Source organism: Phacochoerus africanus, chromosome 3 (genome assembly GCF_016906955.1).
Source record: "Phacochoerus africanus isolate WHEZ1 chromosome 3, ROS_Pafr_v1, whole genome shotgun sequence".
Classification (NCBI taxonomy): Eukaryota; Metazoa; Chordata; class Mammalia; order Artiodactyla; family Suidae; genus Phacochoerus; species Phacochoerus africanus.
Window position 1 is genome coordinate 142,674,678 of NC_062546.1, and position 15,744 is coordinate 142,690,421.

Here is a 15,744-nt window from a genome sequence, read left to right on the forward strand (position 1 = left end):
AGTAGGGAGCAGTGTTAGAAAAAGAGGTTTGGAGAAGAAGAAGATAACTTCTATTTCAGACATGGGTTTGCAGTGCTTGTGAAGCGTCCACATGAGGTGAACAGACTAAATTATGTAAACCAAAGGTATGGGGCTCAGAAGCAAAGTGTGAGGTAGATATCTATGTACCTATATCTGAAATCAAATAGACAATAACTTAGTGAATGGGAGGGGAATACATTTGAAAAGGAGAATACAAATGACAAGAGACCTGGAGGAACTACAACATTTAAAGGTTGGGCAGAAAGATAATATAAAGTAAAAAAAATATATTATACATGATGAGTAAAAATTTCTACATCTATACATACACATTTGAGAAACACCAGCCTTAAAATAGGTAGTAATCTGGATAAATTCAGGACATATAAGACTTGTGACTCATGTTTAAATTAAGAGGTACAACCTTTCCATAAATTTACTAAATTGAATGGCCACCTGCCTACCTTGAATCTAATGGCTGTTATTATTTGCATCAGACTGGCTAGTGGTAACCAGGTACCAAATATTGGAGGGAGTGCAAAGGAAGATGCAAGGATAGTTCTTAGACTCCTGATAAGACAACATAGGCCACCACAGACTCTTTTTTGTAATGAGAGGACATAAAACCAGTCAAAAAAATCATAAAATCAATAAAAGACATGTACTTCCTAACTACCTACTCCTATATCCTTGCTATATTAATATGAAAAACAGAAAAAAAAATGTACATTACCTTATACACTTCACTAAAGCCACCTCTACCAAGCAGATGAAGTAATAAATATCTTTCATTTAATGTTGGATGATCCTTGAACCTTAAAGGTGGGAAAAAAACACTCAGGCACATGAAAACACACATAAAAAGGTTCCTTCCACAATAAAGTTATACGCTTATTCTATGCCTATTTCTTTTTCAGCTACTCTGCTAATTTTGAATCCCATTCCATACTTCTTTTCTTTCTCTACCTGCATGACTATCACCCATCCTGATGCTTTGGTGTTCACAGAGCTTAACATTTCTATCTGAATATTCAGATTCAATGTCCAATTATAACACTGTGATAACAACCTGCCAACTACTACATTACTAAGAGTTTTATGAAATCCTGTATCTATTCAACAGGAATTACTTCCCTTGGAAAAATAAACTTTTATTTAGGAAGTTATGGTTAATGAAATTTTACAGTACTGACACATGATTAAAAATATTTATAAACTGGCTTTCATCCACGGTTAAATTAAATTCTACAGTCTGACGTCTATAAATAAAATTTTAATTCTCAACCAAAAAAGAAGCACTTTAGGAGTTCCCGTTGTGGCACAGCGGAAATGAATTGGACTAGGAACCATGAGGTTGCAGGTTCAATCCCTGGCCTCGCTCAGTGGGTTAAGGATCCAGTGTTGCCATGAGCTGCAGTGTAGGTCACAGACACAGCTTGAATCCTGCATTGATGTGGCTGTGGCGTAGGCTGGCAGCTGTAGCTCTGATAAGACCCTAACCTGGGAACCTCCATATGCTGCTAATGCAGCCCTAAAAAGCAAAAAAAAAAACCAACAAATTTTTTCTTTTTAGGACTGCATCCATGGCACACAGAAATTCCTGGGGAGTTTCCATCGTGGCTCAGCATTAACGAACCCCACTAGTATACATGAGGATGCAGGTTTGATCCCTGGCCTTGCTCAGTGGGTTAAAGGATCCAGTGTGGCCATGAGCTGTGTGTAGGTTGCAGACATGGCCCAGATCCCATTGTTGCTGTGGCTGTTGTGTAGACCAGGAGCTGCAGCTCCAATTCAACCCCTAGCCTGGTACCCTCCATATACCGCAGAAGCAGCCCTAAAAAAAAAAAAAAAAAAAAGTTCCCAGGCTAGGGGTCCAATCAGAGCTGAAGCTGCTGGTCAGAGCCACACCCAGAGCAACACCAGATCTGAGCCACATCTGCGACCTACACTACAGCTCACAAAACACCAGATCCTTAACCCACTGAGCAAGGCCAGGGATCAAACCTGAATCCTAGTGGATGCTACTCAGGTTCATTACTACTGGGCCACCATGGGAACTCCAGGGAAAGCTTTTAAAAAAAATTTATAAAACAAACACCACAGACAAACATTACTTTAAATAACTATTTAAAGTTTATTGCACCTGCTATACATTAAGCACTCACTACACTCTTTGAAGTAGGCCCTGCTACTATCTCTATTTTACAGACTAGGGCACTACTGTACTATTGTCCAAGGTCAATAGCTAATACATGGCAGGGCTTAGCAGAAAAATGTTCCAAAATCTGCACTCTTGAAATTTAAGGCAAACAAACAAACAAAAAAAAACCGATGATTGTTTTATAACTCCAGATGCAAATATATTTTATTCAAAATAAGAAGAGCTTTAATAATTTAGGCTTTTCCTGAGAATTTGTAAGTAAAAGAGATTTCTGCTTAGTTTTAAAGCAAAATGTAAAGCTGTAACAATTCATTTAATTTTCATCAAGTGGACTAAGTCATATCCACAAACAAGTTTGGATATAACTTTCAAAATAGCCAACTGTAAATTAGTTTTGTCTTATCTGCTTTATTAGAATTGTCATCTGATACAATTAAGAATATTCCATAACTATTATTTTCATTCACATTAGAACGACTGTGTTCATACAATCATCAGATGACTGTTAATAGGCCTTTTTTAAGCAAGATATTTATATTTCACAGTAGAAATAGGCCATTTCCAATTCTGATACTCATATTATTAGGCCATGAGGATTTCAATTCCCTAAGTCTTAAAGATAAACAGACATTCTTTCTCCCCTCTACACTGACTTAAATTAAGTCCAAGTAGTAGTGCCTTGCTTAATTTCCATCTTATTCATAAAGCTCCCACCAGTCCACAGCTAATTTCTCTTCTCTTTTTTATTAATGGCTGCACCTGTGGCATATGGATGTTCCCAGGCCAGGGAATGAATCTGAGCTGCAGCTGCATTAGCACAGGATCCTTTAACTTCACTGCCCTGGGCCAGGGATTGAACCTGTACCCCTACAGTGACCTGAGCTGCTGCAGTCGGATTCTTAACCCACTACGCCGTGGTGGAAACTATTTTCTCTTCTTTGAATTCCCTTAGTGTTTATTATCATTTTGATAATTAGGAATTAAGGACAGAGAGTATAACTTAAAACTACTTCTCAATTTTGTCTCCAGTTTTCACGTAATGCTGGAAACACGGCTTACTGAAATCCCTTTAGTTGAAATAATTCCTCCTTCACTACTATAATATTAACTTTTGTGTTTGATCAACAAATATTTATTCTATGCCTATCACGTGCCAGACACTTGTCCAGGTTCTAGGGATATAGCTAGCAACAACAAAACTAAATCCCTGCTCTCAAGTAGCTTACCTTCCAGTGAAAGGAAACATAAAATAACTGAAAAGATATATATAATCCCAGATAGTGATAAATGCTATGAAAAACTAAAGCAGTGTAAGGATACTGAGAGAAGGGATGCAGTAAGGCAAGTACTGCTATTTTAGACAGGGAGGCCTAGGGACAGCCTCTCTAATGACCACCTGGAGTGAAATAAAAAGTAAGCCACTCAGCTACTTTGAGGAACATTTCAGGCAGAGGAAATGGCAAGCACAAAAGCCGTGAGATGGGAACGTGCTGGACATGTTGAAGGGGGGCCAGTGTCTCTACGACATATAAGTGAGGGAAAGATGAGAGAGATGGGGTGGTGAGGTGGCCAGAGACCAGATCATGCAAGGCCTTCTGAGCCATGGGAAGGACTTCAGGTCTACAATGAGAATGCCCCTTACCCTCAGCAAGGAAATACAGTGCTTAAGCTTTCCAAGGGGAGAAAAAACTTATGTAAAACTGTGAAATACAAATAACTTACTGTGAATTATCTTCATTATTTATTCTTTTGAGCTCTCGGATGTGAAGATTTCTAACTCTTTCCAAACGTTCAAGTTCTGCCTGGATTTCTGCCTCTTCCTGAAAATGAAGAGAGGGGACTATAACAAGCTCAATTTATTTGCGATATAAAAAGATATTTTTACTCATGTACCAATTTCTTTACAGTGATGGGAAGAATAGTGTATTATAAAGTACCACTGAGTTAAAAAGACCAAAAAAGTGCTCTTTTCAATGCCTGAAAAGATGGAAAAAAGGTAAGGCAAAAAGCCTATTTTAAGAAACCATCCTCCACATCAAAATCTATACCTAATGAGATGCTGAGTTTTATTCTGTACAAGAGATCTATTTTTATAATGTCTAAACTGAAAATGACTGCAAAGCAGTCTGAACCTGACCTACACAAAATGAGCTGAAAGTTTTATTTCTGGTACATCCAAATTTTAATTTAAGAGGGAATAATTTACTACTACAAGACAAATGAAATGAAGGTTATTTCACGACAGTTAAAAGAGAAAGAAAGGTAGAAGACAGATCCACTGATTATGCTGAGACCTTACAACATTTGGAATATACAAACACACACACACACCCCCCAATGTGACCACTCTCTTTGGATAAATCCCACTACAATCTTTTTTTTTTTTTTGGTCTTTTTTGTCTTTTTAGGGCCGCACCCAAGGCACATGGAGGTTCCCACGCTAGGGGTCCATTCAGAGCTGTAGCTGCCGGCCTTTGCCAGAGCCACAGCAATGCCAGATCCAAGCCGCATCTGCGACCTACACCACAGCTCACGGCAACGCCAGATCCTTAACCCACTGAGTGAGGCCAAGGATCGAACCCGAAACCTCATGGTTCCTAGTCAGATTCGTTTCAGCTGCGCCACGACAGGAACTCCCCACTACGATCTTAAAGAGACGCTAAAACAAAAATTTTAAGAATAGCTATGGCAGATCCTAAACAAATTACTTTAATATCCATTTAATGTGAACATTTTGACAAGAATTTTTCATGTCTCAAAATATACAAATTTTAGAACATTTAAAAAATTGGACACCAAAACAAAATTACCTATCACACACACCTCTTTGATTTGTTAATAATTTAAATACTACTCAAAAGACAAGAATATACCAAATTTCAGTGGAAAGTTCTAGAAATGCTCAATTTTATATTGTTGAATAAATATTTACTATGTGTGAGCTGAAAGTTTTATTTCTGATACATCCAGAAATAATTTAAATTGCCTTGGTCTAAATATGTACCACTACCGTTATAAATCTATACCACACAGAATAGAGGGTATTTCTGAATACTGTACTTAAGTATTTCTGGTTTTCATTAACACCATCTCTTAATGATTTATCTTCTGATATTTAAAAAATCCTTTCTCTCAAAAAAATTGATCCTGAAATTTACCTTGAAAATATAATGGTTTAAACTTAGTATCATAGTGTATATCATAAGCTAAGTATCATAAAAAAACAAATGTTCACAGATTTAAAAACTAGATCTAAATATGTTGTTTGTATTCCACTTGACACTTAAGATTTTTCAATTATTTTATCTGATTTATTTATTTTTGGCTGCGCTATAGCAGTGACCCAAGCTGCTACAGTAACAACACAAGATTCTTAACCTGCTGCACCAAAAGAGAACTCCTTATTTCAATCATTTAAAAATAAAACCCAACCACTACTTGTTGCAGATATTTAATGTAAATTAGACATCAGATGATACATAGAAACCTTCAAAATAAATTTAAGATAAACCTTTCTAAAAATTTTTGAAGTTTTCTAAAACAGATATATTAAATTCTCTGAAATTTCCTCATTTAATATATCTTCAGTTACAAATATTCCTAATTTTAATAAAAAAAAGAAAAAAGATAAAATAACGCTCCAGGAGACCAAATAGTTGAAGATTAATTATACAGACAAGAAATAGATTAAGAATTTTGGAATAATAAAGTCAAACCACAGCTTAGTTGTCTCAATTATACAGAATAGAGTAAGAACCTGGCCATACAAATGTGCCAGTATGAAAAAATTTATTTACATCACCAATATGAAAAAATTTATACCACAGAATACAGAAAGAGGTACCTTTCTGTCATCAGATTACTAACTTTGCTGCCTTATAACTTGTCATTAATTTCTTACATATATAGGAAGCTACTAAACACTCAGTAAGCTAGTATAACTTTAAATAACCTGACAAATTGTAAAATGCCTATTAGAATACCAGCTGAAATACTTGTTTCAACTTTTCTTTGAAACTGTGGTATGAAGATCCTATTTGAAAAGTGAATTTAGAGAAATGAAATTAACTCATAAATATATAATTATGATTCAACTAGATTGGTAATCTTCAGATGTTTATACAATGACAGTAATCAATATCACTAAACACCTACTAAAGAAATAAATGTCTGTCAGTTAAGCAAGTTTTTATCCTCTATAAAACATGACAAGTATGTCCCATAAGATCTTACAATACAAAAGCGCAGGCAAACTTCAATCATTTTGAATTGTAAAGTTTACAGGAAAAAGCCAAAATGCCAGAAGCACAAAGAAAAAAAAAAAAAAAGCTGGATCCTAGAATACCTGTGAAGTGAAGGAACTATTCAAGTCATATATAAATAGACATAAATCCTCCATAGCCATCAGTGAAATACATTTACATTGTCCATACTATAACATAATATTTATACCACAGTATCTTGGACCTTAAAACAAAAGAGAAACACTTCTAGGGAAAGGATGATTCAGCAATTCTAAGTAACTTCTCTTAAATCCCACTGAGAAAAAGAATACACGCTTTTATGATTGAAGGTTTGTGTTCCTTCCAAATTTTTTGTGTCTAAGTCCTAAACCCCAATGTGATGGTATTTGGAGAAGGGGACTTTATGAGATAATCATTAGATTAGGTCATGAGAATGGAGCCCTAAAGATGGGATTAGTGGCTTTATGAGGAGGAGGAGAAAGAGACCTCCTAACCCTGCCACCTCTTTGTGGGAGCGCAAGGGAAAAAAAACCATGGCAGAACTTGAGAAAGCGGGTGTCTACAAACCAGGAAGAGAGCCTCACCAGAAACTGAACTCTACTCAAACTTGATCTTGGACTTGCAGCCTCTAGAACTACAAGAAATAAATTTGCTTTTTTAAGCCACCTAGTTTATGGTATTTTGTTATGGCAGACTAAGCAGATTAATACACATACTTTTAGGCAAACACTAGGGCAATACTGCCTAGTATCCCCTTAGAGAAAGGGGCAGTTTTGGTCTGGCCCCAGCTTATGACAGTCTAGAATACGGTAGTCTCAGCAACTAATTTATCTTTAGAGCAGATCATTTCCAAAGATCTATATACTGTAGGCCATACTGTCTTTTCCTGAAGTTGACATTAACCTCAGGGCCACCCTCAGAATTAATCATTTTCAGAGGGTTGAAGAGAAGCAAGGCTGACCTGGGCTCACAATTGATCTGGATTATTATGGAATGAAGTCCTCAAATGCAAGGCAAATGTAGGCCAAATTACTAAAATAAAAGGCAATCCAGACAGCTAGATGATGTTTATTTAGCAAGAACACTAAGCTTCAATCCTCGAGTCATCCTGGAGCAGAGCAGTTAAAACAGAGAAAGTCTAGAAGAAACAAAGAGCATCTCCAGAAAGGAACTGGTCTCTGTAGGCAATTATGGTGTTGAAGGGACATGAGTAAGAAAAGAATCTATTAACTAGAGAGGTAGGTTTGATAATCACATACAATAAAAGGACATGGCTCTTTTCTGATTAAGCCAAAAAAATACAGCAATGGACCTTAACAGTACACATTACAGCTATTTTAGCAGTAATTTGAAATAAGATCTCACATTCTGAATTACATAAATATACACACATAAAATCCAGGTCATAAATATACAACAGATCTCAATACTGCTTCATCATTTAAGTAACCCGCAAAACACACTACCTTCCAAAATTTTTAACTTTAAAAAATTTATATGGAAGGTAAAACCAGTTTGTCCCTCACCAGGTATTTAGCATAGAAATGCTTTCAATTTAAAATCAATCCTTCTGGCAACTTAATATCCATTTAACTCAACATTCTAGGCCAAGAGTATGTTACAGCAAGGTAGAATCTCTGTAAAATAATGGCAGGTTAAAACTGCTAGGCAGATTTGTGGTATTTTTGAGCATTTCTCTTAATGACAGCTTTTTCTTTCTTTTTTTTTCCTGTTTTTAGGGCCGTGCCTGGGGCACATGGAAAGTGCCAGGCTGGGGGTTGGATTGGAGCTGCAGTTGCTGACCTAAGTGCGGGATCTGAGCCGCAACTGCGACTACGCCACAGCTTGGGGCAACATGGGATCCTTAACCGACTGAGCAAGGCCAGGGATGGAATGCACATCCTCATGGATACCAGTGAGGTTTGTAACCCAATGAGCCACAATGGGAACTCCTAAAAGGGCAATTATTAAAAAAAGAAAAAAAAAAAGGTGGGGGTGTATAGGCATTAAACTATAAAGCTTAGAATTATAAAATGCATTTTCGCATGTAAAACTGATGTGTTTCCTGAAAAAATTAAACATACTAGTTTAAACTTCTTCAGCAAATCTTTAGTGTATGTTACATGTTAACCCCACCAAAACCCCCCTCTATTTGCAAGTGTTGTCTTTCTATAAAGCCAAGATAAGACAGAAAGTATTTTTCTGATGTATCATTCTCAGCTTGCCTATAATCCCTGAGGGTTGGTGAAAGAAAAGAATTCTGTGTAGTATATTATGAAGATGGTAGAAGCAGAGAAAAGCTTATCATTTTCAACTATCCATTCAACAGCACCATAACAACATTAGTTGGTCTGGGAAAACTAGTTCAGAGTAAGGTTTCAGCAAGTTTAACACCAAATTCATTTCCATAGTATCAACAATATGATTTCCTCAAGAGTATCTAAAGGTCCACAAATTAAGTTTTAATTTCGTAAACTGTAAATAACATCATTCTAAAAGTTTATTACCAGGAAAATGAAGGGTTAAATTAACAAAAGACGCTATTAAAAGCTAATAGAAAGGGCAATGAAAAAAAAAGAATTAAGGAGAAAATCATTACCAATTTACTTCAAATTTATCCTTATTATATGTCTCCAGGTTTTTCTCTATTACATTCTTTCATATGTCTTAAATATGAGAGTCATGAACCATTGGAAATATGAACCAACAAACAAACCACCTAGACAAAGATTTGACTGTAAAGAGATCAGTTTTGAAACTATTGCCCATTATCCTATTTTTGCTTGAGTATGATTATTTAGATTGAGGAGTAGGGCAGGATAAAGAGAAGGGACAAAAACTAAGAAATTAACAAGGTTTTTTTCCTTTCCTAACTATATATATGCTCCCTAGACTCCCAGCCTCAATCACTGAGCTGGATATCACTAATGGGAGCATACTCTATCTCCCTCAGGTGTGTTAAACGGGCTCAGATAATTATCTCAGAACCTTAATGCTTTCTCCCCTCTCTGTACTTCATTTCCTTCTGTGGGGCGGAAGGTGGGGGTGGTTGTTAGTTTCTCATCACATGCATAAATATATATATCGAAACCCCTAAATGGGAATAACTGTTAAAATGGACAGGTTTTGATTCTGTCAGTTCCCCGATCCTAAAACAAACCAAATCTGACCTTCCCAGAAGCAAATTAATGTAACTGACTGACAAATTTTAAATATTTAGTATACTTCCTGAAAAAGAAATCATAGCTGTTGTACTAGGGGCATGAAATTCCTCGATGTTTCAACACTAACCAAGGTGCTGACACCAAGCCCTCGTACATACAGGTACAGTGCTTTACTACACTCCCAGTTTTCTACCTCCTTTTGGCCTTTACCAGGACTTTGGTGGACTCATTTTTTTTAAATGTATAAAAATATTTAACTTTTTACATAAAAATTAGAAGTGCCTAATCTTCCAGATTCTCTGTGTGCATATGCATATTAATGGCCTGGAATTATAGTTCTCATGATCAGTGGCAAAGCAATTGTTTTCTCCCTTTTGTGAAACAGTTATTTCCAGACTGAACTTACAAACCTGAATTAATTAAACCCTGCTCTAAGATTGTTTCCAAAATTTAAAAAGTTCCATTGCTTGTATACAACTGGATTAATATCAAACCCTACAGAAGTAAAACACAGTTATCTTTAAATTTTTATTTTTGTAAGTGAACATCATCTACCACCAAGTTAAGACGTATAATTATAAATAGGGAAAAAAGAGCCAGAAATATGTTTGTATGTTCACAATGAGAGTAGGAAGTAGAACATAAGCACTGGGAGCTTTCCTATCTAAAACTAGGTACATGTTCTCTCAGCACAGGCAGCTTTCATAGAATGTACTCACTTCTAAACGGAAGCAGAATTAAGCACAGAATGTCAAGTTTAGAATTCCAACACTCTTCTTGGCACTTTTTTTGCCTACACATGCCAAGAAGTCAGGAACCTCAAAATATTCCTCATGGGCTTAGTGGTGCCTTTTTCTAGTATAACGCATTTTCACTAGACTTTCACTTAAAACTATTCCCTACACAAGGAGCATCTTGTGTTATGTTCTAAAGAAAACATAACATACCATGTGGTTGGCTTTGAGTGAGAGAAAAAATTCTGACTCTGTCCAGACATGGCCATGAATGTAAAGGTGAACAGTTTTAGAGATTAAGAAGCCTTCTAGCATTACTTATTTTCATATTTTCATTCAAACCTGAAGTGACAAGAGATGTCACCTATGCAAACTTATTGTGATCACACTAAGGATTTGATAAATCAGATGACAATGGTATTCTAGAAAGAAAGACCAAAGGAGATTGAAACTTCAAGAATATTTGGGGGTTAAATCACCTAAAACCAATTCCCTGTATTCTCCACTGTTCAAAAGGCTTGCAGATAATCCATTGTCTTCCATTTCAACTAGTTGCATGGTCCACTGTGAAGGAATGAGAAAAGAGCTGTGTGCTTGTTCTTGACCTGTAAAGATTTCATCATGGAAGATTAATACTGATGCTGCTGCTGCCTGTTACTGGTTGTTTCTCTTTGCAGGTGCCAATATCGGTCAGAGAACAGGATTTCAGTGGCAGAGTTGTTGCTATACTGTTATCTCTTCAGAACGGAGGCACAAGGAGAGATGAATGCCACATCGCAAGGAGCAAAGGAGAGAGAGAGAAAGAAATGGTGTCAGGTGGCATGTTGGATGCGATTTTTGTTTTAGTAGAGATTGAGATGACTGTAATTGCTTAGCTGATTCCTTCGGTCTGCAAAGTTACATTTGTGTTGGTGCTGATGGTTCTTGACTAATCCTGTTTCAATTACAAGTTGGTTATGTTTTTCCAATAAAAACTTCTGGCACTTACATTCAGGGCTTACAAATCCCTCTCTCTCTCTCACACACACACACCCCCACACCCAAACACAAACTTTAAAGCCAACCCCTACTACACTAACATTCCATACTGAGACGTCACATCTTCTACATGCATTCTCTCCTACTAATCAAATATTTAAAATGTAGAAGACAACGAAACTCAAAGACTAGAAAATAAGGAGCAACATATCCATAGACTGTTTACATCACGACCTTGAGGAAAACCAATGGCAGGACATAGTTCCTGGTCCTAATAACTTTCAAAACTCTTTATTTCCTCTTTATTTTGGAGTATCAATGATAGGTATCTTGTATCGTTTAAATAATATGATTACAGCTATAATCTACTACAAGGAAGACAGTGTTTCAGTGATTAAAAAGTTGTCTTAGTTTAATAGCAATCCTTGGAAAAAGCATATCCATGTAGTTATCTTCAATTCCAGAATAAAGATGAGAACTACAAATAACAACCTAGCAGAACTCTCCAAATCACAAAGATAAATGACTTTCCCATTAGTAGAATGTATCAAAGACTGGTATGCAAATAGGATCAATCATAAAAGGTAATTGGTATACGGTTTATTAGTTTTCTTAAATCCACAGATCCCCCAGGTGGCACAGGTACATAAAATGGGACTCTATGTATTTTAGTGGCTCTGCCCCAAAGGAACAATTTTTTAAAGTTAGGAAATTATTCCCAATGCAACTACAAGCTTTTAATAAGAGATAAGTGAGGAAGTTTGTGCATAATTACTAGTAGCAAAAAAGGTTATTTTTAAATAAATTTTAGGAATAATTTGTATAGTATCCATATATTTTACAATGTATTTCTTTTTTATTCTATTAAATCCTCAGATATATAAAAGGTAAAATTAGGCACATTTTACCCCCCCAAAATGTGCTTTTTCTGTTGACCTTTAAAAATAAATTTAGAGGAGTTCCCATTGTGGCACAACAGAAACAAATCTGACTAGTATCCTTGAGGATGCAGGTTCGATCCCCGGCCTCGATCAGTGGGTTGGGGATCTGGTATTGCCGTGAGCTGTGGTATATAGGTCATGAACACAGCTCAGATCCCGTGTTGCTGGGGCGTTTGCCAGCAGCCATAGCTCCATTTCAACCCCTAGCCTGGGAACTTCCATATGCTGAGGGTGCAGTCCTAAAATAAATAAATAAATTTAGAGTGAAGAACAATGAACCAGGTATTAAGAAATATTCTAGTTGACAGAACAGTCACTAACAGACTACCCCAGAAAAGTAATATATGAAAGAGAAGTACATGTGTAAGAAAAACTTAACTATTCTCCTTTACCTGCAATGAAAATGATATATAGCATGTTTCTAGAAAAACAAAAAGCTAACATTCCCCACTACTTTGAGATGCAAAGAAAGCTACAAGTAAATTAATTCTTCAAAATACAAAGAATCAATTTGTTTCCATCTATTAATGGAGAAATGTATGAATAAAAAGTAAATAGGAGTAAGAAAAGGCTCAAATTTGGCTTTACCAGTAATTATTACCATAATAATTTAGACAAAGCAAACAGGGAAGATCTTGGCATTCAAAGTTAGCAATAATGATCACTCTAGAATGGTTAAATTTCAAAGTCTACAAAATGTAGTATTATGCAATTCTCCTGCAATGGAAATTTGAATCATGCCTGATTCAGGCAATGTGGAAATAAATCACTTATTGAATGAGTATGCAATGATTTCATAAACTGATAGATAATAACTAAAACAATAAATATTAAATAATTCTTGATATATTTTTTAAAAAGTGATGATGCACATAAATTTTCCTAATCTCAGAAGACAATAAGCCCTTAAGTAAGCTTACATTTACTAACTGGTGGTAACGAGAAATAAGTATTTATTTTAGCCATGGATTTAATGCTTAACTCTCATTTGTTGCTCTATCACACTAACACATTTATAGGATTTGGATTTATTATGTTTCTGACTCTATAGAATAGTACAGAATACCAACTTTACAATTTATTCAATGGCAAATATATATACTCTTTCACATTTCAGCTTACCTATCAATTATTAATGATTATCTTTATGAAATACAGTGCACATCATAAACTATTCATCTCAAGAAAAAAATAAATATGCCCTCTAGTCTCTTATGTCCAAATGGCACGGGCTTCATCAATGATGGAAGTTTTTTTCCATTAGTGCCAACAAATTTAAACTAATAATTCCACTTAACTTCAAGAGTTTTTATTAAAGAACGAGTGAGAGTCACTTTTGCCAACATAGTAGTATGCCAGGCTCCAAGTCTAAGCCCTAAACTGATGTAGGTTAGTTACATGGTTAATTCCTGTGTAGGTTACAGGGATATCAAATACAGATCAGATCCAGCCTAGAGTAGAAGTTACATAGTTATAGGGTGGGGTATATTTCCTGTTAGCTTAATAACCACAGGAACACAGGGAGCTAATAACACCTCTTCCCTCAACTCAAGCTTGTTTTCTTTGTGTTACAAGTGTCCAATCTACTTCTGCTTTAGAAAACAGAATGACCTATTTTTAATGACCTACTTTTCAACTGTGCTTTAAAACACCAAATATCTTATTTTTAACGTGTAACTCAATGCTTAGTATTTTTAAATTGTACAACTCAAAAAGTAATACTCCAGTGGTAAGCAGACAACTGCTAGTTCTAAAGTGATACTACTTATTCATTTCTGTTGCCTGTGTGTACTACTAGCAACTTTCTTCATAATGCATTCATTCGTCTCACCCAAAATAGTCTCTCAGAAGAAAATGTGAGATTTCAAGGAATGAAAGTATATTTCAGCATTAATTCACCCAACTATCCCAAAATATTCCCTGATGGAAGTCAAAGAAAAGTAACGTTGTAAATTGGTTAAGAAGAACATAAAGTCAGAAATCTAAAACTGCTCAGTAAATTTGATAAAAGCTGAAAAAAAGATAAAACAGGAAAAAGATTTTGGAGGGGACAATTATTAGAATGAGTAAATACAAAAAATGGTGAAGTCAAACACTGGGAAAGAAGATAATATGGAGACGAGAAGAGAAGGTATAGTAATCTAGACAGCTTATTAACTGTTTTTAATAATATCAAGACATTCAAGTACATGTACTTCACTTTATGAAATGTGTTTCAGAAAAATCAAATATTTTCAATGTACCAGAAAAGCTTTAAAATCAACCAAACACCAACCAATCAAAAAAAAAAAAAACCCTCTGAAAGACTTTAAGTATTTTTGTAATACAAATAGCTGATTCTTAATTTAACTGCTTTATAATTGCAGATTTTATATATCATGTTTTCATAAAATAAGACAAAATCTCATTAAAAAGAGTAACTTGAAATTCACTATGGTATGGGAAAATAATAGCCCTCCAGTTAAATATATACTTAGTGTCTCACTATCATGAAAATCTGGTTAAAAAATAACTGATAAATCTTTATATGGGACACCAAACATAGGTTTCTATAATTTACAACATGGCTTAGATGGCCAGACAAATACTTGTACTAATTCTAAACTACAAAGTCCCCTCTTCCCTTTTATAGTCCCATTACAACTGCATTGGTTACAAAATAGAATGAAGTTATTTATTTAATCTCAAAGAGCAAGAGAAATAGTCAATAATTAAAACAGAATACAAAAATAAAAAAAACAAAACAAAACAGACCAAAGAAACAATTTTATAATCTATTGTCAAAATAGTTTTAGGTTGAAACTTTTCTGAGCAGGGGCATAAACATATATGGCATAGTAAAGAACATCAACACAAAATTACACATATGTGCATATAGACACACATATGTATAATTTTTTTTCCTGTTCCCTGTAATTAAATGGCAGGGATCTGAAACATGTTAACAGTACTCCAAAAACAAAAACATCTATAGTCAGGTGGTAGCTGCTACAAGAATGAGGTTCTCTGACCTACCTTACCCTCCCCCAGGGAGATGATTTCATAGATTCTATCTTCTATTAGTTCACTAACTCAAGTTTTAGCTATTATTCAGACTATTTTTAAAAATGTAAGTAATCTGATAAGCAGAAAGCAGAATAAAAAACTGGATCAAAGAAAAAGAATTTTCATCTCTCAGTGACTTCATTTTGAGGGGGAAAATCTATTATTTCTTTGAAATGATTTGAACTAAAAATATGAACTGTAAAAACAATGAATTGATTATAATTTCAGAGTTTACAAACAAGGCTATATACATTATAAAAAATTACTAATAACATATAGCAAAGTTTTTCTAAATTATCACTTCATAGGATTACTGATGAGCAAGCTCTGCTAAGTTTGCCAGTGTATATATTATAATTGAAACATTTAATCAAGCATTCAATAGCTTTCAAGTTAAGCCAAAGAAACATGCTTGTTACTAATTCATAATTATTTCAACTTATTATGAAATGGACA

The 15,744-nt window shown here is 35.0% G+C and overlaps 1 protein-coding gene across 4 annotated transcripts in view; it reads right to left on the minus strand.

The window, feature by feature from the left end:
• Positions 1 to 15,744, minus strand: part of TLK1 (tousled like kinase 1) — a 151,425-nt gene that overhangs the window by 16,619 nt on the left and 119,062 nt on the right. For all 4 annotated transcript variants that reach the window (XM_047772855.1, XM_047772854.1, XM_047772856.1 and 1 more), the window contains 2 exons: positions 3,905 to 4,002; positions 755 to 836 (listed from right to left, as the gene is read on the minus strand). In XM_047772855.1, the coding sequence (XP_047628811.1) occupies positions 755 to 836; positions 3,905 to 4,002 (180 nt within the window). The remainder of the gene's footprint in view (positions 1 to 754; positions 837 to 3,904; positions 4,003 to 15,744) is intronic.